This window comes from Delphinapterus leucas, chromosome 8 (genome assembly GCF_059928025.1).
Source record: "Delphinapterus leucas isolate spDelLeu-1000000601 "Yukka" chromosome 8, BTC_Dleu_Yukka2, whole genome shotgun sequence".
NCBI lineage: Eukaryota > Metazoa > Chordata > Mammalia > Artiodactyla > Monodontidae > Delphinapterus > Delphinapterus leucas.
The window spans coordinates 34,280,369-34,304,506 of record NC_143136.1 but is presented as its reverse complement, the minus strand read 5'-3'; the positions used below and the strand labels follow the sequence as shown (position 1 = coordinate 34,304,506).

The following is a 24,138-nucleotide window of genomic DNA, read 5'->3' as shown; positions in this document are numbered from 1 at the left end:
CCTCATTGCTGTGCATGGGCTTCCTCTAGTTGCGGTGAGCGGGGGCTACTCTTTGTTGCGGTGTGCGGGCTTCTCATTGCGGTGGCTTCTCTTGTTGTGGAGCAAGGGCTCTAGGTGCGTGGGCTTCAGTAGTTGTGGATTGTGGGCTCTAGAGTGCAGGCTCAGTAGCTGTGGGGCACGGGCTTAGTTGCTCTGCGGCATGTGGGATCTTCCCGGACCAGGGCTCAAACCCGTGTCCCCTGCATTGGCAGGTGGATTCTTACCCACTATGCCACCAGGGAAGCCCATGACAAGTGATTTTCAATCTTATTCTGGACACTTTGGATCTTATAAGACTCTGGATCTTTTGAAATATTTTTTTTAGCAGGCAGTCACTCTGTTGAGATGTAGCATGGGGCCAGCCAGGTGGGTGTGCATGTTTGGTATCCCACTAGGCTCCCCTGACACCACCCCAGCAAAAATGGGGCAGTGACTCACACTAACTTGTTGCAAACAGGTGGGATGGACATTGAACACCTCCCCCCTGCCCAGTTGGCATCTTTCCAGTGAAAGTGGGGCAGCTACTTGAATCATCTCTTGCTTCCAAGTGTGGGTGTAAGGTCATTTCTTCACTAGGCCCCTTGACAACAAGGAGTAAAAAGGGAGAAGCAAAGTGCCATGTAGCCTGCCTCTCACCACCTAGTTTTTCCTCATTGACACCAGGTGGGGTGGAGGCTCAGTTCCCCAGTGGATCCTCCTGACAGTGAAGAGGATGAAGTCTAATGCTGATTAGGACCACACTGCACAGCCTCATTAAATCTTATTGCAACTAAGTGCAGATAGGGGTGTAGCTGGCTACTTGACCCTGATGGGAGAATCACAGCATTGCCTCTTTCACCAGGCTGGGGGTGAAAGATCAGCTCACAGCTTAGCCCCACAACACTATCCTAGCAGGAAAATTGGAGCATTACCTTCTTCTCCTGGGTAGAGACAGAAGATTGGCTGCCTGTTCAGTCCTACCACATGGGGAAATCAGAGTGCACCACCTTTTTTTCCCAGGGGTGGGAATGGGGGTTTGAGATAGAAGATCAACTTTCTGCTTGTACTGATACCATGTTGGTATATATGAAGGCTGTCCTTTCGTTAGTTGCCATGCCTCTCCCTAATGCTATGATAAATCTTTTTCCTTTATCCCCCATTTCTCTTTTGTTTTCTTCTTCTGCATATATTTTAAAGTGGTGAAATTTTGTATTTCAATTACATAAATTGTGTGTGTGTGTGTGTACATATCTGTGTGTGTTTCTAACAAAGAAATATACCTATCATTTTCAGGGTTTTAGCTGAGTTCAATAACCCTCCCCCTATATAGGTCTTGACTGCCCTCAGTCTAGATCCTTGAGGGGTTATAACATGCAGTTCCCCAAGTCCACAGGTGGCCTTTGGCCATGGCTGCAGGTGATCTTATAGGGAGTGAGGAGTGTAGTATCCCTGGGAGTAGGAAAATATATTTAGAGTATACTTGTGAGCATTTGCCTAACACTACCAACACCTTTAGGGGAAAGTCATAGAGCACTTGGTAGACAGAAACTATTAGTGGTAACGGAATAAGCCAAAAAACCACATGGTTTAAACATAAACAAAACACAACACCTATCAGTTGACTACTTTGTACCACCGTGTTAGGTGTCAGAAAATAGAACGATGAGTGGGACAAATACCTTGCCCCAATCTAGTAAAGACAATGGTCACATGATCAGTTGTAAAGGATATTGCTGTGGTGGTAATGTGACAAGTCACCTAAGGTGCCACAGTTAAAATGGAGTCAAGACAAATCTTAAGCCAGCTGACAGGTCATCTTAATCTGTCAGTGCTCTTTGCTGATGCGTACTGTACTTTGTAAACTTATCTCCTTTATACCAATTACGTTACTGTAATATAATGGTTTACTCCAAGTAAGTCTTTTTCCTCCACCTGGCTATAAGGTCTTTGAAGTCGACAGCTACATTCTTTTCATTCTTGTATCCACAGTACCTGGCACATAGTAGGTACTCATTCAAAAAGTATTTGTCAATTGTCTAGGTTCCAGACATTGTTCTAGATACTGGGAATACAAGACACACAAACTCTTAGCTCTCAAGATGCATACATTATGGTAAAGAAGATGAACAACTATGATTAAAGACCTTAGTACTCTGTCATTTAGGGGATGGCTTGTACTTTACTGAGGAGTCTCTAAGTGAGTCCCTTGGAGACCCTTAGGGCTGCATATTTTTGATAAATTTGTCTTTGTCAAAATAGTTTGAGTTGGAATAGACATAAAAATCTTCATTTCTCTAGCTCATTGGTCTTTTCACAATATGAATTGCTTGAATGGTCCTGGGAATGTCATGCTATTAGGGTTCAGTTCAATTCAACCAACACAATATAAGTTGGCAAAGCACTGGTAAATATTTTACATATATTACTGGGTTGGCCAAAAAGTTCGTTCGGGTTTTTCCATACGATGTTTCAGAAAAACCTGAATGAACTTTTTGGCCAACCGAATATCTCACTGAATCACACTTTTTGGTTAAAAAGGCCTTTCACTACCCATACCTACCTTCCCTCTCCTGCCCCAGGTCCCTGTTAGGTACATTCTTCACAGGATGCTTCCAAGGTACCCTGTGCACTCATCTAGTGTTATAGATGTATTGTAATTCCCCACTTTCTGTCAGCTACATTCACTAATACATTTTTAGTTACTCAAGGTCAGGTGGGCAGGAGAAGGTGGTTGATCGTATGTATTTTAGGTCCAAATTCCAACTCCCTTATCTAATCTTACTGAGCCTCAGTTTCCTCATCTGCAAACTGTATAAAATAACAATGCCTACTTTGTTATAAGGATTAAATAAAATGATAAACATAAAAAGCTTATCAATATGGTACCCATCTACAGTATATCATTGTTAATGATTTATAGCATGGTGCCTGCTATATAGTAGGTATAATATATGCTAGCTAGGGTGAAGTGTATATTTAAAATTATTAGTGTTACTATAATAAATAGTGATAATATTACTCCTTCTAGGAACAGTAGTGAGGAGTGAGGATCTTACATGAGATCGATATATTAATAATCCCATAAGAGATACTGTAAATGCTATAATGATATTTATATATACTAAAGGCATTTGATAATTATGAACTTGATTACAATCTAATGAGTCAAAATTATTTATTTTAGCTTAAACTAATTATCATATTCAGTCCATTCTAGTCCTTTTTGGGTTCATTTATAAGCCAGGCTTGTTGTTAGTAGTAGGATTAGGAATAGCGCTACAACAAGTATTGTTTTTAGATTATTTGCTTGGGATGCTCAGGATAAAGGTAAAAAGGAGGTCAATCACTAAGTCAAAGAGAAGAAATGTTATAGCTACTAAGAAAAAACTTATGGAAAAGGGTAAGCATGCCGATCCTATGGGATCAAATCTCCCACTCATAGGGACTTGTTTTTTTCTGTATAAATATTTAATTGAGGGAGTCAGAATGCAGTAAATACAAGTAGTGAGGCTAGTGCTATACTTAGTATCATTTATAAGATTTATTATTCTTTTTCAGATTATACCAAATTGATAAGAAATCAACGTAGTATTTAATACTAAAAGGATAAGATCCTTATCAATAAATAGACACATAAAAGAACAGTCATACTACATCTACAAAATGTCAATATCAGGCAGTGTCTTCAAAGCTGAAGTGATGATTGTAAGTGAAGTGGAATTTTAACTGGCCTAAGAAGCAGACCACTAGGAAAGTAGAGCCAATAATTATAGGCAGACCGTGGAGTCCTGTAGCTATGAAGAAAATTGAGCCATATACCCTGTCTGAGATTGTAAAAAGTGTTTTGTAGTACTCTGAGGCCTGTAGAAGTGTAAAGTATACACCTAAGGTAATTGTAATAAAAAGAGCTTGGAGCATATGCTTACAGTTTCCTTCTATAAGGCTGTGGTAGGCTCAGATGATGGATACTCCGGAAACTAATCAGACTGAGGCATTAAGGTGTGGCACTTCTAGTGGATTTAGAGGACAGATACCTGTTGGTGGTCAACATCCACCTAATTCAGGTGTAGGAGCAAGACTTGAGTGATAGAAGGCTCAGAAAAAGCCAGTAAAAAAGAAGACTTCTGAAATAAATAATAAATAGGATTATTCCATACTGAAGTCATTTTTGAACGACTGGTGTATGGCGGCCTTGGAAAGTGCTTTCTCGGACAATATCTTGTTATCATTGGTATACTGTTAAGGTATTAGTTAATAGACCTAATGATAATAATATTATTGAATTAAAGTGAAATCAAATTACTAGGCCTGATGTTATTAGAAGGGCTGAGAGAGCTCCTGTAAGGGGTCAGGGACTGGCATTTACTATGTGATATGGGTTTGGTGGGTCATTATGTGTTGTCATGTAAGTAAAGACTTACTAGTAAGCTGAATACGTAAGCTTGAGTTAGGGCAACAGCAAATTTGAGCATAGTAAGTAAAACAAGGATAATAAATGTAATGAGGGCTGTGGTGGTACTAATATTTAGTAGTGCCAGAGTTGTTCCCCTAATTAAATGAATTAATAGATGTCCTGCTGTAATGTTAGCTGTTAATTATACAGCTAAGGCTATTGCCTGAATAAAGAGGAACTGGTGGTCCTTGTGGTAAAAAATGGGCTAAGGATGCTTTTGTTTAATGGCAGAAACCAGTAATTACAGTTCCTGCTCACAGAGGCACTGCTATACCTAAATTTATTGAGAGTTGTATAGTGGGTGTAAATGAATGTGGTAAGAGTCCTAGTAAATTCGTTGGTCCAATAAATAGGATAAGTGATATAAGTATTAGTGTTCAGGTCTGTCCTTTGTGGTTGTGAATAGCTATTATTTATTTCAATGTAAGTTGGACTAATCATTGTTGAATAGAAATCATGTGGTTGTTGATTAGTTGGTTAGGTGTGGGGAATAAAATACTTGGGAATATAACAATTAATACAAAAACAGGAAGTTCTAATATTGTTGGGTTAATGAAAGAGGCAAAAAATTTTCGTTCATTTTGCTTCTCAAGGGGTGAGTTGTTTTTGTGTTTTAGTATATTTTAATTCTGGGTTTGAAGTATAAATATATTTAAAACTTTTTAGTTGGAATATAATGAATAGAACTAGAATTATTGATAAAATAGTAATAAACCACGTTGATGTGTCTGGTTGTGGCATATCATTAAGGGTAGATTTAACACCCAGTCTTTAACTTAAAAGGTTAAAGCTAATTAGCTTCTTAATGAATTTATAATATTGATGCGGATCATTTCTCGAAGTATTTAAGTGGAATGAATTCAAGGATGACATGCATGAAGCTATGATTTGATCCACAAATTTCTGAGCATTGTCCATAATATAGGCCTGGTGGTGTTGATATAAGGGTTGTTTGATTTAAGCGTCCTGGAATGGCATCTGTTTTTAGGCCTAATGAAGGAATAGCTCATGAGTGTAAAACATCTTAGGAAGAAATTAATATTCGGATTGTTATCTCTATGGGTAGAACTTCTTGGTTATCTACTTCTAATAATTGCAGCTCTCCTGGTTTTAGATCTGAAGTACAAATCATATATGAGTCAAAATTTAAGTCTTCATAGTCTGTGTATTCATAACTTCAATATCATTGGTGTCCTATAGTTTTTATAGTCAGAGAGGGATTATTAATTTTGTCTATCATTTAAAGAATTCATGGTGATGGCAAGGGAATTAAAATTAGGATGATGGCTGGTAAGATTGTTCAAATTGTTTCCACTTCTTGTGCGTCTATTGTGCTTGTATGTCTTAGCTTAGTTGTTAATATGAGTGAAATAATGAATAGGACTAAGGAGCTAATTAAAAATATGATTATTAATGTATGATCATGGAAGTGTAGAAGTTCTTCTATAATAGGTGATGTTGCATTTTGAAAGCCTAAGTTGAAAAGGATGTGCCAAAGAGTTATACAGGGTTTTCACCTATAACTTAACTTTGACAGAGTTATGTAAAATTTACTAATATCTCACTTAACGAGAAAGACATAATGGTATTGGCTTGAAACCAGTAAAAGAGGGTTTGATTCCTTTCTTTCTTATTTAGTTACTTTAACATAAGTGGGTTCTTCAAATGTGTGATATGGTGGAGGACGTCCATGTAATCATTCTAGGTTTGTAGTGGTTAACTCTACTATTGAGACCTCTCGTTTTGATGCAAATGCTTCTCGGTTATAAAAATTATTAATTATAAAGATTATAAAAATTATTAGTATCACTGCTGTTAGTGAAATGAATGAGCCTATTAATGAAATACTATTTCATGTTGTGTATGCATCAGAGTAGTAGTAATATCATCATGGTATTTCAGATAGACCAAGGAAGTGTTGTGGGAAGAAAGTTATATTTACGCCTACAAATATAATTACAAAATGAATTTTTGCTCATGCTGAGTTAAGTGTGTAGCCTGTGAATAGTGGGAATCAATGTATGAAGCCTCCTGTAATGGCGAATACTGCTCCTATTGATAGTACATAATGGAAATGTGCAACTACACAATACACATCGTGAAGAACGATTTCTAGGGATGAGTTGGCTAAAATGATTCCTGCTGAACCACCTGCTATAAAAAGGAAAGTAAAGCCTAGGGCTCATAATATAGCAGGGGATCATTTGATATTACCCCCGTGAAGAGTTGCCAGTCAGCTAAATACTTTTACTCCTGTACAAATAACGATAATTATAGTAGCTGATGTAAAATATTCTCCTGTATCAACATCTATGTGTAAACATATAATGGGCTCATATGATAAACCGTAAAAAGCCAATAGATGTCATAGCTCATGCTATGCCCATATACTATGCCTCAAAGGCTCTTTTTTTTCCTGAATAATAAGTTACAATATGTGAGATTATTCCAAATCCAGGTAAGATAAGAATATAAACTTCAGGGTAACCAAAAAATCAGAACAGGTGTTGATAAAAGAATCAGGTCTCCTCCTCCTGCAGGGTCGAAAAAGGTTGTATTTAGATTTTGGTCCGTTAATAGTATGGTAATTTCAGCTGCTAGTAATGATAATAATAGTAATACAGCTGTAATTAGGACAGATCACACAAATAATGGTGTTTGGTATTGAGATATAGTGGGTGGTTTATGTTAATAATTGTGGTAATAAAATTAATAGCATCTAGAATTGAAAAAACACCTGCTAAATATAAGAAAAAAATGGTAAGATCAACTGAAGCTCCTCATAAGCTAAGTTTCTGGCTAGAGGTGAGTATACAGTTCAGCCTGTATCTGCACCAGCTTCCACCACTGATGATGCGAGTAAGAGTAAGAAAGAGGGTGGAAGTAATTAGAAGCTTCTGTTTTTCGCACGAGGGAAGGTTACATCGGGTGCTCCAATTATCAGTGGAACTAACCAGTTTCTGAAGCCTCCAATTATAATAGGTATAACTATGAAGAAAATTATTACGAATGTGTGGTCTGTTACAATTACATTGTAAATTTGATAATCCCCAAGTAATGCTCCAGGTTGACGTAATTCAGCACAAATTAGTAGGCTTAAGGAAGTACCCACTATCCCAGCCCAAGCACCAAATAATAAGTACAAGGTGCCGTTATCTTTATAATTGGTTGAGAATCATCAGCGGTTTATGAACATAGGTAAAATGGCTGAGTAAGCATTAGACTGTATATCTAAAGACAGAAGTTGAGTCCTCTTTATGCCAAGTCCTGTGGTGAATTAAACATACTGAACTGCAAATTCAAAGAAGCAGCTTCAATTCTGCTGGGGCTTCTCCCGCCTTTTTTTTTCCTGACGGCGGGAGAAGTAGATTGAAGCTAGCTGACTAGAGTATTTAGCTGTTAACTAAAATTTCATGGGAATGAAATCCCACCAATCACATGAGGATTTAGCTTAACTAAAGTGTTTGATTTGCATTCAATTGATGTAGTATAGAGTCTTGCAATCCTTATTATACAGGAATTAAGTAAATTATACCTGCTTAGGGCTTTGAAGGCTCTTGATCTATATTAACCTAAATTCCTATTCCAGTACTGAAAGGATTGGTGTAAGGGGTAAAAGTAATGTAGATATTACAGTTATTATTGGTAGAAAAGTTGTTTGTTTTATATATTCAAATGATCATTTTATTTTTATGTTATTGACTGATGGTAATATGGTTAGTGATGTAGAATACGTAAGTTGTATGGAGAAATATAGGTTAAGCAGTGCTGTGATAGCTATTAGTGTGGGTAAAATAATGTTCTTTTTTTGTTGTTGTTGTTATTTCTTGAATAATTACTCAATCCTGATAGTGGTGGGATGCGTCCTATTGATAACAGAATGGTGAGGATAAGAGTTGTAATGATGGGTATTTTGTTTCTTGTGTGTGATAATGAAAATGTAGTGGTGGCTGAGCTGTGAATGAGTAATGTGAATATAGTGAGTGTTATTTTTTTTAATTAATTTATTTTTGGCTGCATTGGGTCTTCGTTGCTGCACGCGAGCTTTTTCTAGTTGCAGCAAGTGGGGGCTACTCTTTGTTGAGGTGCACGGGCTTCTCATTGCGGTGGCTTCTCTTGTTGAGGAGCATGGGCTTTAGCCACGCGGGCTTCAGTAGTTGTGGCGGGCGGGCTCAGCAGTTGTGGCTCGCGGGCTCTAGAGCACAGGTTCAGTAGTTGTAGCACATGGGCTTAGTTGCTCCACAGCATGTGGGACCTTCCCGGACCAGGGCTCGAACCCATGTTGCCTGCATTGGCAGGCGGATTCTTAACCACTGTGCCACTAGCGAAGTCCAGTGAGTGTTATTATAATGTAAATTAGTAGGTTTAGGATTGTTAGAGTTGGATTATATAATATGATAGCTGTTATTCAGCCTATGTGAGTGATTGATGAGTAAGCTATGACATTTCGTAGTTGCATTTGATTTAGTCTGCCTCATCCTCCAATTATGACTGCTAGTGTGGATATGATTAGTCATAAGTTTAGGTTAATGGATGGTGAAATTTGTTATAATATGGATAGTGGTGCATGTTTTTGTCATGTTAATAGAATTAAGCCTGCTTTTAGTGAAATGCCTGTGTGACTTCAGGTACTCAAAAGTGGAATGGGGATAGTCCTAATTTTATGACTAGAGCTATTGTGATGATTATTGATGCTGTTGGATTAAAGATTTTTGTAATGGTTCACTGACCACAATACAGTATGTTAATGACAACAGCTATTATAAGTAATATTGATGTGGTGGCCTATGTTAAGAAATATTTAGTAGATGCTTCTATGGCTCATGGGTTGAAGTTTTTTTATTAGAATAGGGATGATAGCTAATATATTTCAAACCCAATTCAAATAAGTAATCAGTGTGAACTAGTTATTTCATTATGGTCCCTGAAATAATGGTTATTAAGATAATGATAAGGATAATGGGATTTTCATTTTCAGGGTATGGGCCCAATAGCTTATTTAGCTGACCTTACTATAGAATATAGTGTAATGTGGTAGCACGAAGAATTCTGAATTCTTAAGGGGTAGGTTCAATTCCTATAATTCTAGAAATAAGAGGATTTAAACCTCTATTATTTACTCTATCAAAGTAACTTTTTTATCAGACATATTTCTTATGTTTGTGAAGGGATGCTTGACATTATGATAGGTAGTGAAACGTGTCATATACACAGGGCTGGTGTTAGTGATAGATAATTTTTCAAAGTAGATGTATGAGTTGATCATATCAGAATCATGGGTAGGATGCTTGAATGCATAAGGAGATTGTTAATAGTAGTGTTTTGATAATAAAACTGGTTGTGTATAGTTCTGGTGTATGGGGATCGTGGAATGCTCCTAGAAATAGGATTGTTGTGAAAATGTTTATTATGATGGTGTTGGCATATTCTGCTAGGAAAAATATAGCAAATGGGCCTGCTGTGTATTCTACGTTAAAGCCAGATACAAGTTCTAAGTCTCCTTCTGTTAGATCGAAAGGGGTTCGATTAGTTTCTGCTAGGGTAGAAATAAATCATATTATGGCTAGAGGTCATGATGTAAAAATTATTCATAGATGTTCTTGTGTTGTGATGAAAGTTGAGAGGGTAAAGGATCCATTTATTAAAAGGACTGATAAAAGGATAATTGCTAGTGTTACTTCATATGAAATTGGATCACTGCTCATAGGGCTCCAATTAGAGCATATTTTGAATTAGAAGCTCATCCAGATCATAGAATGGAATAGATGGCTAGGCTTGACATAGCTAATATGAATTATACTCCTAGATTTATGTCGATGAGAGGGTAAGGTATAGGTAGTGGGATTTATGGTTAAGGCTAAGGTTAGAGCTAGGATTGGTGCAAGAATAAATATGGAGATGGAAGATGTAGCTGGTTGTAGTGGTTTTTTAATGAATAGTTTGACTGCATTGGCAACAGGTTGTAATAGGCCATATGGTCCAAAGATGTTTGGTCCTTTTCAAAGTTGCGTGTAACCTAATACTTTTCATTCAGTTAATGTGAGAAATGCCACAGCTAGAAGAATTGGGACCATGAGTATCCAGATGTTAATTATAAACATTTTGTTAGGGAGAAGAGTTGAACCTCTGTTTATAAAGGTTTAAGTTTTATGCAATTACCAGGCTCTGCCACCCTAACAAACCCTGTTCTTGGGTAGTACATTTATAAAATAAATTAAGATCATATCATTAACTGATTTTAAGGCACTTTTGTAAAGTAGACCTTATTTCTCTTGTCCTTTCATACTGGGAGAAATACATAATAGATGGAAACGAACCTGGATTACTCTGGTCTTAACTCAGATCATGTAGAACTATAATTGTTGAAAAAATGAAACTTTAAGTGGTTACACCATTGGGATGTCCTGATCCAACATCAAGGTCGTAAACTCTATTGTCGATATGAACTCTAGAATAGGATTGCACTGTTATCCCTAGGGTAACTTGTTCCATTGATCAATTTTTGGATCAATAAGTGATATTTTGACTAGTTGGTTTAGATTTTAATCACTTGGAGGCTTTTTTGTCCTCCGAGGTCACACCAACCAAAATTGTTAACCCATAATGAAACTTGTTATCCCTTGGTGGTTTAGTTTGGTTTTTTGGGGTGTTAACAGATGAAAGCTCCATAGGGTCTTCTCGTCTTATTTTATTATTCCTGCCTCTTCAAGGGAAGGTTAACTTCACTGATTAAAAGTAAGAGACAGTGAAATCCTCCTGTGGCCATTCATACACGTCCTTATTTAGAGAACAATTGATTATGCTACCTTTGCATGGTCAGGATACCGTGGCCATTTAACAGATGTCACTGGGCAGGCTGTGCCTCTACTATTAGTTATGCTAGAGGTGATGTTTTTGGTAAACAGGCAGGGTTTGTGTTTGCCAAGTTCCTTTTACTCCTTAAAATCTTTCCTTAAGTGCATGCCTGCATTGGGTTAACAGTATATTATAATAAGTAATTTAATGTTGATTTAGATTTATTTACTGTTAATTTTCAGTACAGTATCAGTTACTGATGTAAGCTTATGCAGGGAGAAATATTTCTTGTTACTCATATTAATGTCATTGCTTCTATTGGTTAATAATTAGTCCAGTATTAAACTAGGAGTTGATTTGCTTATAGTTGTTATTAAGGTAAATATATTGTTGAGCTTGAACGCTTCCTTAATTGGTGGCTGCCTTTAGGCGAACTATGGTGTTGTTTTTACTCTCTAGATAAGGTTGTACCCTACTTCTAAAAAGCTGTACCTTTTTCGATTAACATTTAAAAATACATTACAATTTATAGTTTTTTAGGTAATTTTTAAAGTTGAACTAAGATTCTTTTTCTGGACAACCAGCTATCACCAGACTCATTAGGCTTGTCACCTCTACTTATAAATCTTCTCATTATTTTGCCACATAGATGAGTTTGTTCTAATAAACTGTTCATAAATAGCTTGTCTGGTTTCAAGGTATTTAAGTTATTTTTGTTAAATGTTTACTAGTTAAATCATTATGCAAATGGTAAAAGGGGTAAGCTTTGCTTTTTACTACTTTTAATGCTTCTTTCATCATTCCTTTACGGTACTTTCTCTATAACGCCAAAAGATTTTAAAATTTCTATTTCCTATACTTTAACTATTAGGTTAATGGTTTGTTTGATTTGCTTGTGGTAATTAAAATTGTGGGAGGTTTGGGTTACAGTTAGTTCACAGTATTCATAAATTATGAAATCTCCTGGGTGGTAAACTAGGTGCTTTATTTAAGCTATGCTTTGATTTGTCCAAGCACACTTTCCAGTATGCTTACCTTGTTATGAATTGTCTCCTCTCATATGATTAGTATTTGTTAATAGATTATAGAGGATTATTTTAATACTTGAGAAAGGTGATGGGCGGTGTGTGTATGCTTCATAGCCTTATTCAATTAAGCACTCTATTCTTTTTTTTTCCGTACGCGGGCCTCTCACTGTTATGGCCTCTCCCGTTGCGGAGCACAGGCTCCGGACGCGCAGGCTGAGCGGCCATGGCTCACGGGGCCAGCCGCTCCACGGCATGTGGGATCTTCCCGGATCGGGGCACGAACCCGTGTCCCCTGCATCGGCAGGCGGACTCAACCACTGCACCACCAGGGAAGCCCCACTCTATTCTTAATTTACTACTAAATCCTCCTTTTTTAAAAAAATTATTTATTTATTTTGCCTGTGCCAGATCTTAGTTGCGGCATGCAGGATCTTTAGTTGTGGCATGAGGGATCTTTTAGTTGCAGCATGCGGGCTCTTAGGTGCGGCACGCAGACTTCTTAGTTGCGGCATGTGTGTGCGATCTAGTTCCCCAACCAGGGATCGAACCCGGGACCCCTGCATTGGGAGCATGGAGTCTTACCCACTGGACCACCAGGGAAGTCCCCTCCTTTGGTTTTTAGTTTCATAAAAACTTTTGTGTAATAAGAAATATATTCTTGGGACTTCCCTGGTGGCCCAGTGGTTAAGACTCTATGCTGCCAATGCAGGGGATGCGGGTTCGATCCCTGGTCAGAGAACTAAGATCCCACATGCCGTGCAGCGTGGCCAAAAGATTAAAAAAAAAAATGGAAAAAAAAGAAATATATTCTTGAAATAGAAAATGTAGCCCATTTCTACTCACTCCATAAGTTACACCTTGACCTAACGTTTTTATGTATAATTATTATGCTTACTGTTGTTCCTTTTTAGGGTTTGCTGAAGATGGTAGTATATAGATGAATTAGCAAGGGTTGGTGAGGTTTATTGATTATAGAACAGGTTCCTCTAGAGGGATATGAAACACTGCCAACTTCTTTGAGTTTTAAGCTGCTGCTAGTAGTACTCTGGTGAATAATTTTGTCATTGTAATTATTTGAGTTTAGGGCTAAGCATAGTGGGGTATCTAATCCCAGTTTGAGTCTTAGCTGTCATGTAATCAGGAAATATTAAAGTCACTGGTAGTTTATTTTTATTTTAGCTATGGCTTTTTATGGCTTAGTTAGAATTTAACTTTTTGAAAACTTATTCTGTCACATGCTTTATGCAGGTTTTCTATGAATTTAGGTTTATCAAATGACTGCGGTGGCTGGCACGAAATTTTCCAACCTTGGATAATATAACTTAGTCAAAGTTGCGTTTATGGCTTAATTTTTATCACTGCTGTTTCCTGTGCAGGTGTGGTTGAGCAAGGCATTATCAGCTACTATTGTAGTGTGCTTGATTCCTGCTCCTTTTAATCTTTATGATTTACAGGGCATTCTAACTGGGGTGTGGATGCTTGCATGTGTAATTTTATTAAAAGCTAACAGAAAGGCTAGGACCAAACCTATGTGTTTATGGAGTTAGTAAACTCACCTAGGTATTTTCAGTGCCTTGCTTTAAGTCTTAACTGCATTAACAGGCTGAGTTTGTATGCATGATTATGTGGTAATGTGTACATGATTAATTTGTGTATTTTATATTAGATTTAGTGTTGAATTTTAAAATTTAATTTTAATAAAAGTGGCTGATAAACCTAGGGAGATGTCTGTCTATATAAGTGGTATATATCTATGTAATTTATTGGTATGATTAGGGTTTATTTTACTTGAGTATTGAAATGTCTGTGTTTTGTTGGATAGATTAATTAAATTCTATGTATTTGTATGTTTCTTACCTTGTTTTTGGGGTTTGGTAGGGCATTATAGGCATATGGAGCATAGGGCTTAGTGGGGGGTAAGGGGATTTGTTAAGCAGGGCGTTTACCTATTTAATAAATGTGTACGTGTATGTGCGTGTAATTATGTACATGCACATGTACATGTACATGTGTGTAATTTCCTTATGTCCTGTGACCATTGACTGAATAACACCTTACGGTTGATAATGTAAGTCCAGTTACAATTTATTTCACTTTGTTAAGTCCTCAGATGGCCATAGCCGAGTCACAGCATCCCTTAAAAATTAAAAAATACCAAATACATGAACCACAGTTATGTGTGAGCATGGGCTGATTAGTCATTAGCCCACTGAGATGTCTTATTTAAGGGGTAAGGGTGGGCAGTTTTAGGTGAGATGGTCCTAAAGTAAAAACCAGATGTCTGATAAAGTTCATTAATAGAAACCCCTACAAGTCATGGGCCCTGAGCTAGAAGAGAGACACATGCTAAGTGGGTTGATGGTTTCACGTGGCTTGCTGATTAAGCTTGTGATCTATTGGGTATGATATGCATGTTGACTGGAATTGATTTGACTTAATGTACTATGTACTATTAATACCATTATGTTCTATGTAATATCAATAATATAATGTACATGCTTATAAGCATGGGGCAGATAATTAATGCACAATTACACATATCATATATTATATATATATATAATATATGTACTTATATACGTGGATATATACCATATGCTATATATGAAATACATTAGCTATTTATGGGAGGGGAAAATGTTATTTTAATACTGACATGGTACTTTAAGACTGTGGAAATGTCCCATAACAATTATCAGGGAATAGTTTTAAGTAGAGTTTCAGCTTTGGGTGCTGATGGTGGAGCTTGAGCTTTTTCCTGGAGTCCTAGGGAGATATATTATTCTCCTTTTCTGGTTTACAAGACCAGGGTAATAAATATACTACAAAGACTCTTCATATTAGGAGATTACTTTCAATAATGCTAGCTACTGGTATTAGCACTAGAATTAAAAAGAAGTATAAGATGGATGCTAGTTGTCCGGTAATAATGAAGTGGTGTTCTATGGGTTGTACTCCAATTCATGTTAACGTTAGTAGATCTGCTACTAATACTCGGAATAGGCACTGGCTAAGAGGTCAGAATGTTATACTTCATTGTTTGGATGTGTGGAATATTGGAATGAATGCTAGAATTAAAATTGAGAAGATTAGGGCTAGTACACCTCCTAGTTTGTTGGGAATTGATCGTAGGATGCATATGCGAATAGGAAATATCATTCTAGCTTAATATGGGGTGGTGTGTTGAGAGGACTTGCTGGAATATTGTTGTCTGGATCTCCTAGCAGGTCGGGTGAGAATAATTCTAGTATTAGTAATGCTAGGATTAGTTGTAAAGCGCCTAAAATATCTTTGACTGTATAATATGGATGAAACGGAATTTTATCTATGTCAGATAGATTCCTGTGGGGTTATTAGAGCCTGTTTCGTGAAAAAATAGAAGATGGATGGCTGCTAGGGCTGCGATAATAAATGGAAGAATAAAATGGAAGGTGAAAAATTGTGTGAGGGTTGCTTCATCTACTGAAAATCCACCTCAGATTCATTCAACTAGGTTTGTTCCCATTTAACTTCCAGCTAATAGTGAAGGGACTGGTGCCAGAATTCAAGTCTTCTGACTCAAAATCTTGTACTCTTTCTATAACAGTATGATGCCTGGTAGATTTATGCCACTCTTTTCCTAAATAAATTTTAGGCCAGTAATCAGATGGGATTTTTGTGCTATTTTTAGATGAATGAGCCTGGAAAAAGTAGTTTGAATAGCAAAACATTAAAATTTCCAGGACATTTTAATGGCTTATTGGGACAACTGGATTGAATATTAGAATCAGTAATGTCCTGGACAATTGGGATTTCTGTCTTTAAAGTGACTAAACCCTTCTGCGTGTAGTCCAAGACATTCTTATATCAAATTCTACTCCCTACAAAACAGTATTAGCATGGGGTTCCAGTGTCTTGGATTAAGGAGTCAGTCATTAAAAATTATGAGGAAAAGTACTGACAATTCTTTAAGGGCTTAGAATCTTCTCCCCTGTGTGAGCATGGTTCGTACCTACTGAGTGCAAAATATGAAGTAGACCAAGTTTTCCTTTCTCTTCTCGCCTTTCATCTCAGTGTTTCTTTCTTGCCCGATCCTCATCCCAAGCCACACAACCCTTGTTCCATTTGTGCAATACTGCTATTAGCCTGGCATGGCATTTAGACAGCTGAATCTTGAACAACTGAAAATTCTCACGGTGTAAAAAAAGGAATCCAGTACAGTTAATTTCAAGTATTAATGGAAAATTGGGATGAGGAGAATGGCTTCTGTAAAATTGTTCATGTCACAACAGCTGGGCAAAGATAGTTTATGCTTCCCTGGTGCTATTGTGAGTTGCCCATTAAACAACAGCCATTTTGGGAGAGGCAGAAGAATTAAATACTATAACCTGCTGAAGTTAATGTTATATTTATATTGCTTTATAATAATTTATAATAAACTATGATAAATAATATAAATAAAATTTACTTATAATAAATTCACAAATTCACAATAAAGTATATGCTTTCTTGATGACAGAATATTCAGTAAAAATTAATTCAAAACAATGTAAAATGTTAACAATGGTTTTTAAAGGATATATCAATCTACTTACTGATTTTCCTTTTCTATTTGTATTTTTCTGTCCATAGGCCTTATCTTGCATTAACTCATCTGAAAAAGAGTGAAAAAATGATATAATTAAGTTAGCACTTGTGGCATTTGACAAGCATGTTCTTCAGACATGTCTCGAATGACTATGTAGCATAGCAGTTAAGGGCACAGGCTCTGGAGCCAGACTGCCTAGACTCAAATAGTCTCTGCAACAACTAACCATCTAAATTTGGACAAGTTATCTTGCCTCTCTCTGTCTCAGTTTTGTCATCTGTCAAAGGGTAAAGATCCTCTCTCATAGGATTGTGTGATTTAAAGGGCTAAAGCATCTAATACTGTGTCTGGGACATAATAAGCACAAATGAATGGAAGTTTTGCTGTTATTGTTACCATCGTTACTACTCCCTCTATTCTGACCCCTGACACACTGCACCCTTGGGTCTGTCATCTAGTAACTCTGACTACTAATTTGAATACCATTGTTAAAATACATAAAGTTATTAAATGTCATCATGCACCATACTTTATGTACATCAAAGATTGTCTTGTAGTCAGATTATAGTCAATGTATTGAATACTTCTACTTTTCTGGCTCAATGCCAGTTCAAAAAATGAAGTAAAAACAAAAAAAAATATCGCCATTGCACTCTAGGTGGTTCTGAATGTTTTTGAAGCTGTTAAAGATTAGGCACCTTATCAGCTTATTTTAGGCACCTTATCAGCTTATCAGCTACCTTATTTTGTAGCTGTTAAAGATTAGGCTTGACTGCATGTTTAAAAGATTGCTTTTACTAATCCTTCTTGGAGCCTCATTTTAGCCTATCCTCTAGCAGTCATTTGGGTAATCTTCCATCATTCATTTGCTATACATACCCAACTCTGTAAAGCTGTGTGGACAGACAATCTACATTCTAGATACATTTCATGAATAATTCTATATTTCCTTAATTCAATTCATGACCCTAGAGAGGATTCTTATGTAATAAACTTAAAGAATTTATAAAAGTATGGAGTGCAACGACCATATTCTTCAATGAATTGTGGTGCTAGGCTAAAAATATGTGCATATATATCAGGAGTCAGAGGGTATCTATGAAAGTAGCTCCAAAGGAACTGGGCTAGGCATATGCCTCTAATTTGCTTAAAGGTAATGATAATTCAAGGAATTTAGCAAGAGTGCTGAACCTTACTAAATAAACTTTAATATACTGCATTTTATCTTATATAATGTATCTATAGAAGAATTAGGTTAATTATATAAGACTGGTCTACATAAATAAACTGAAGAGTGTAATGCAAAGTATAATAAAATCATTTAAAATATATATTTAGGAATCTTGAATCGTTTTTAAAAGGCTCTGTTCAGATATAAATTTAGGAATATAGCCTTCTAGAGAAATAGGAGACCAAACAGTCTTAAAACCATCTTTCTCATTTTAAAAATGAGAAAAAAATCCAGAAAAGTTATGACCTGCCCAAGAGCAAATAGGAGTGAACAATAAGAAAATAAGCCCTGTTTTCCTCCCTAAGCATTTACTTTTTAAAAGATACACCATAGATGTTCTTTCCAATTCTGTATTTGATTTGACACTGCTTATAAAGGCTCTTTACTCTTCAGAGGAGATTGGACCACTGGCTTGTTTCAGACTTCTTTTACAGAATTGTCAAACTACTCAGCCTTTCCATGCCTCAGTTGCCTCATCTATAAAACTAGTATAATAGTGTCAACCTAACAGGGTTGTATTTATGAAGATTAAATAAATTAATGTATGTGAAATGTCTACAAAGTTATGAAAATTATAAGGCAATATAAGGAAACTGCAAGGGAGTACTGAAATATTTATTCTTAGTATCTAGTTCCATTCTTTAATTTTTAAAATGGGAAAATTGAGGCTTTTATAAGACAAGTGGTTGCCTAAGGTCCAGAGCTAATTAGTGGCAAGGCAGGGGTGAGATCCGGTTTACCCCCTCAACAATATTTTCTATTATTTGATACACTATTTGCCCTTTTCAAGCAATAGTCAGAAATAATAAAATAAGGAGCTTGCTTGCTGTTCTAGCAGATTTACTCCAAAAGTTCTTTTATGATTAGAAGACTCCAAAGGATATTAGAATGAAAGTTTTGGAGGCATCATATTATAGGTACTCTCTTATTACTCATGAATGTTATTCCAAATGGTCACTTTCTCTTCTAAAATAAATAATAATTTAGGTGTACTTTAAATTTTTCCTGACATTTAAAGTATTCCTGGAACTGACATCCTTTGTTCTAAAATAGCTTCCTGTACCCCAATATATATTCTTAGAACTGTTATTATTGTGTAGAACAGATATATAAATACATATCCATATGTATGCATATGGATAAAAACAAACACATATATGGCTAAAACATTAATTTGTAATAATTTTCATTTCACGACATTCAACTATTCAAGATAAGTCAAATTTCCCTTTTGGGGACTTTATTCTAAAAATACACTTCTCAGTTACAATTTCATCTGATATTTTCCCTGTATGTCTTTTTTTTTTAATATATTTTTTCATCTTCTATTTCCCCATAAGTTCCTAATTGGAGAACACTCTCTACTACTCAAGGATGCTTTCATGTTACAAAGAAACGTGCCTGCTTGCTCATCCTCCCTGTCAAGTGTTTTATTCTTATTTTCTCTTCATTTTAATTAGCTTACTACAGTCGTCTCTGGATGGATATTCAGTTACTACACAGTCATAACTGTCCCAATTGTTGAATATTAAAACATTTCTGTACTAATTTGTAAAAAGTTGCTGCCTCAAGATATCCAAGTATCCATCTTAGATTCATTGCCCTGGCTATCTTGATTCCCTTAGGAATCTCCCATTTCCTTCAACCCCAACATGACACAGCAGGGGACTTCCAGAACTCTGATCCAGCAGCATTGTCTGATCTGGTTGTTCCATGCTCATGCTGTACTAGTTGTTATCTTGATTATCTTTGGGTTTACTGATATATCAAATGTGTCTCCATAACAATATCACAGAACAATTCCTTGAATTAGAAAAACTTCACTAGATAGATCTATAGATAGCCAGAATGTTTGTAAACACAGATAAATGTATTAAATGGCTTAGTAATATTATATAATAATGCATGTAAAATAAATATTACCTAGGATCTTAAGGCCATCTGTATTTTGCTTTGCTTGATTTCCCACTAATATTGTAATTCCATAGGTTTTTCATGTCAGTAATCATAAACATCATAGTGTAATTTATATTTTGAAGGAAAGTCTTGATAGTAATTGTTTTACATGAGTTTATGTTCTCAATTTCACTGAATATTTGAAAATTACAACCATATATACAAATAATAACTTACCTACACCATTAGGGATATTTAAATTTTCATTCACTGTGCTACAGGAACAATGTGAACTCTGAAATAAAAATAGACCAGAAAAAGTGAATAGAAAAAAATAATTAAATATCAATATAATTTTTAAACTTAGCATTATTGATAGCTATAAATAATAATAAAATGAGATCTAATGTTACCATTTGGATTTATCTTATATAAGGAAAATAATTCATTTCTACTATAACCAGTACACCTGCAGGTGGTGAGATAACTTGCATGGCTGAAACATTGTAGTAGTAGGTTGTTGAGGTAGGAAATGGCAAGCATCAAAAAAGTACATGATACTACTTTGTATATTATTGATCTCTTCTTACTCCCCTAAGCCCCAGGGAACAAAAATAGTAACTTAAAATGTAAAATAAAAATAATATTAACATAAAAGAAAGCATATATCAAAGGAGAATGGAGAAGTGATATGATGGAAAATGGTAGAGTAGGGTGCTCAAAGAATTGGTCCCTTCACTGAAACAAATATAAATGTCAAAGGCTCACAGATCAACTATTTCAAACTCCATAATCTAATACAAAACTTATAGCAACCAGGGACTGGTTAATGCAAAAAGGGGCAGCTAAATTTTGGTGTTTTAAGAAATCTGTAAGGTCATTAGCTGGCCACTGAGATAACGGAAGAGAGACTTCAGTGACTGACCACAAATGGCAAAGAATTTACAGTCTTTGCAAAACAATAGTTTGGATAGGTCACTAAAGAAACATGTGACCACAGCCCTCAAAAATCAACAACAGTACCCTAGAGATGGAGGAGAATTTCCAGAGTTACATTATAATATTTAAAATGCCCAATTTCCAACAAAAAAATCACAAGACATACAAAGATATAGGAAATATGGCCCATTCATAGGAAAAAACTTGACAGAAATGGCCTGTGAGGAAGCCCAGATATTGAACTTAATAGACAAGGATTTTAAAATGACTTTCTTAAATATGCTCTTAGAGCAAAAGGAAACCATGGGCAAACAACTAAAGGAAATCAAGAAACCAATATATAAACAAAATGTAAATAAAGAGATAGAAATTATAAAATGGAACCAAATAGAAATTCTGGATCAGAAAGTACAATAACTGAAATGAAAAACTCTTAAGAAGTTCAACAGCATATTGAGCAGATAGAAGAAAGAATCACTGAATTAAAGATAGGAAATTAAAATTATCCAGCCTGAAAAGCAGGAAGAAAAAAAGAATGAAAAAAATGAACAGAGCCTAAAGGACCCTGGGGACAACAATCAAGTGTACCAACATACACATTATGGGAGTCAAAGGAGAAAAGAAATGGCCAGAAAGAATATTTGAAGAAATAATGGCCAGACACTTCCCAAAGTTAGTAAAGGACATGAATCTACACATCCAAAAAGCTCAACACACTTCAAGGAGGATAAACTCAAAGATATATACACCAAGACATAATAAAACTCCTAAAAGACAAAGAGAGAACTTGAAAGCAGCAAGAAAAAACGTCACTCATCACATATAAAAATTTTTCAATAAGATTAACAGCCAATTTCTCGTCACAAGCCATGTAAGTTAGTAGACAGTGGAAAGAAAAAGACTGTCAACCAAGAATTATATAACAAGCAAAACCATCCTTCAAAAATGAAGAAGAATCAAGACATTCCTGGATCAACAAAAGTTAGAGGTGTCTGTCACTATTATTTTTGTTTTACAAGAAATGATAAGGGAGTCTCTCAGGATGGAAGAAAACATACTAGACAGTAACTCAAGCCCATATTAACAAAGAACTCCAGAAAAGGTAACTATGTAGGTAAATATAAAAGCCATTATTATTATATTTTTGGTTTGTAACTTCTAAAATTTCCTACATGCTTAAAAACTTTTTATTTATTTTGCATTGAAATATAATTGACATACAACATTGTATTAGTTTTAAGTATACATAATGATTTTATATATGTATATATTATAGAATGATTACACAATAAGCTTAGTTTACATCCATCACCACACATTTATAATTTTTTTCTTATGATGAGAACATTTAAGATTTATTCTCTGCAACTTTCAAGTATACAACATAGTATTGTTAACCACCCTATACATCACAAACCAAGGACTTATCTTATAACCAGAAAGTTTGTACCTTTCAACAACCTTCACCCATTTCACCCACCCCCAAAATGCACCTCTGGCAACCACCAATCTGTTCTCTGTACAAATGAGTTTAGTTTTTTTGTTTTAGGTTTCACATATAAGTGAAATCATAAAGCATTTGTCTTTCTCTGACTTATTTCACTTAGTATAATGTTGTCAAGGTCCATCCATGTTGTCTCAAGTGGCAGGATTTTCTTCTTTTTTACAGCTGATTAATACTCATTGTGTATGTTTACCACATTCCCTTTATCCATTCATCCACTGATGGACACTTAGGTTGCTTCCATATCTTGCCTATTGTGAATAATGTTGCAGTGAACATGGGAAGGCAAATATCTCTTTGAGATCCTGGTTTCAATTCCTTTGAATATATATCAGGAGTGGGATTGCTGGATCATCTGGTAGTTCTATATTTAATTTTTTGAGGAACCTCCATACTGTTTTCCAATGTGGCTGCACCAATTTACATTCCCACCAAGTGTACAAGGGTTCCCTTTTCTCCACATCCTCACCAACACTTGTCACTTGTTTATCTTTTTTTTTTTTTTTTTTTAATAAATGCCATCCTTACAAGTGTGAGGTGAAATCTCATTGTTGTTTTGATTTGTAGTTCCCTGGTGATTGGTGATGTTTAGCACCTTTTTTTCTTGGTCATTTGCATGCCTTCTTTGGAGAAATGTCTGTTCAGTTCCTTTGCCTGTTGTTTAATTGGGTTATGTGGGTTTTCTTGCTATTGAGTTGTAGTAGTTTCTTATATATTTTGGATATTAACCCTTCATTAGATATATAATTTGTAAATATTTTTGCACATGCTATGGGTTGCCTTTTCATTTTGTTGACTGTTACAGTAAGCAAAACTGTATATCACTTGTATAAAACAGACATATAAACCAATGGAACAGAATAGAAAATGGAACAGAACACAGAGCCCAGAAATAAACCCACACATATATGGTCAACTGATCTTTGAAAACCATGCCAAGAATCCACACTGGGGAAAGAATAATCTTTTTAATAAATGGTGTTGGAACAACTGGATATCCACATGCAAAAAAATGAAATTTGACCTTCATCTCATACCATACACAAAAATCAACCTAAAATGGATTAAAGACATAAGACCTGTTGCTTCTAGAACCCCAAAATATGTTGGGCTTATTTTAATGTCGTAGGTGCCAAGAGTTTCAAAACTGTTTCTTGATAGTGTCAAGAATGGAGCAGCAAAGCCTGACACCTGAGAGCAGGGAAAGGAGACAGGTTTAAGGGTTTTATGGTGGTTAAATGTTGGGACTGAGATGAGAACTCCCATATGGAAGAAGATGTTTGTATGGCACCAAAAGAGGGCACACTTAGGACTTCTTATCAGCTTGCTGAAATGGGCCAGAAAGGAGCTGTCAGCAGTCAAACATCAATAATTAGAGTGAGGCTCTAATTTTCTGCATACAGGTCTTTTGTCTCCTTAGGTAGGTTTATTCCTAGATATTTTATTCTTTTTGTTGCAATGGTAAATGGGAGTGTTTTCTTGATTTCACTTTCAGATTTTTCATCATTAGTGTATAGGAATGCAAGAGATTTCTGTGCATTGATTTTGTATCCTGCAACTTTACCAAATTCATTGATTAGCTCGAGTCATTTTCTGGTGGCATCTTCGGGATTCTCTATGTATAGTATCATGTCATCTGCAAACAGTGACAGTTTTACTTCTTTTCCAATTTGTATTCCTTTTATTTCTTTTTCTTCTCTGATTGCC

At 35.8% G+C, this 24,138-nt stretch overlaps 2 protein-coding genes across 6 annotated transcripts in view; one reads left to right on the top strand and one right to left on the bottom strand.

Moving 5' to 3' along the window:
• Positions 1–24,138, bottom strand: part of CATSPERT (catsper channel auxiliary subunit tau) — a 152,119-nt gene that overhangs the window by 31,703 nt on the left and 96,278 nt on the right. The window contains 2 exon segments of the mRNA XM_089916510.1: positions 16,869–16,927; positions 20,226–20,283. Coding sequence (XP_089772636.1) covers positions 16,869–16,927; positions 20,226–20,283 — 117 coding nt within the window.
• Positions 1–24,138, top strand: part of STRADB (STE20 related adaptor beta) — a 102,488-nt gene that overhangs the window by 62,014 nt on the left and 16,336 nt on the right. The window contains exon 13 of one of the 5 annotated variants that reach the window (XM_089916505.1): positions 16,906–24,138. The exons of 3 other annotated variants lie outside the window; for them this stretch is intronic. The gene's annotated coding sequence lies outside the window, so the exon portion shown is untranslated. One more of the 5 variants, XM_089916504.1, reaches the window with a different exon arrangement.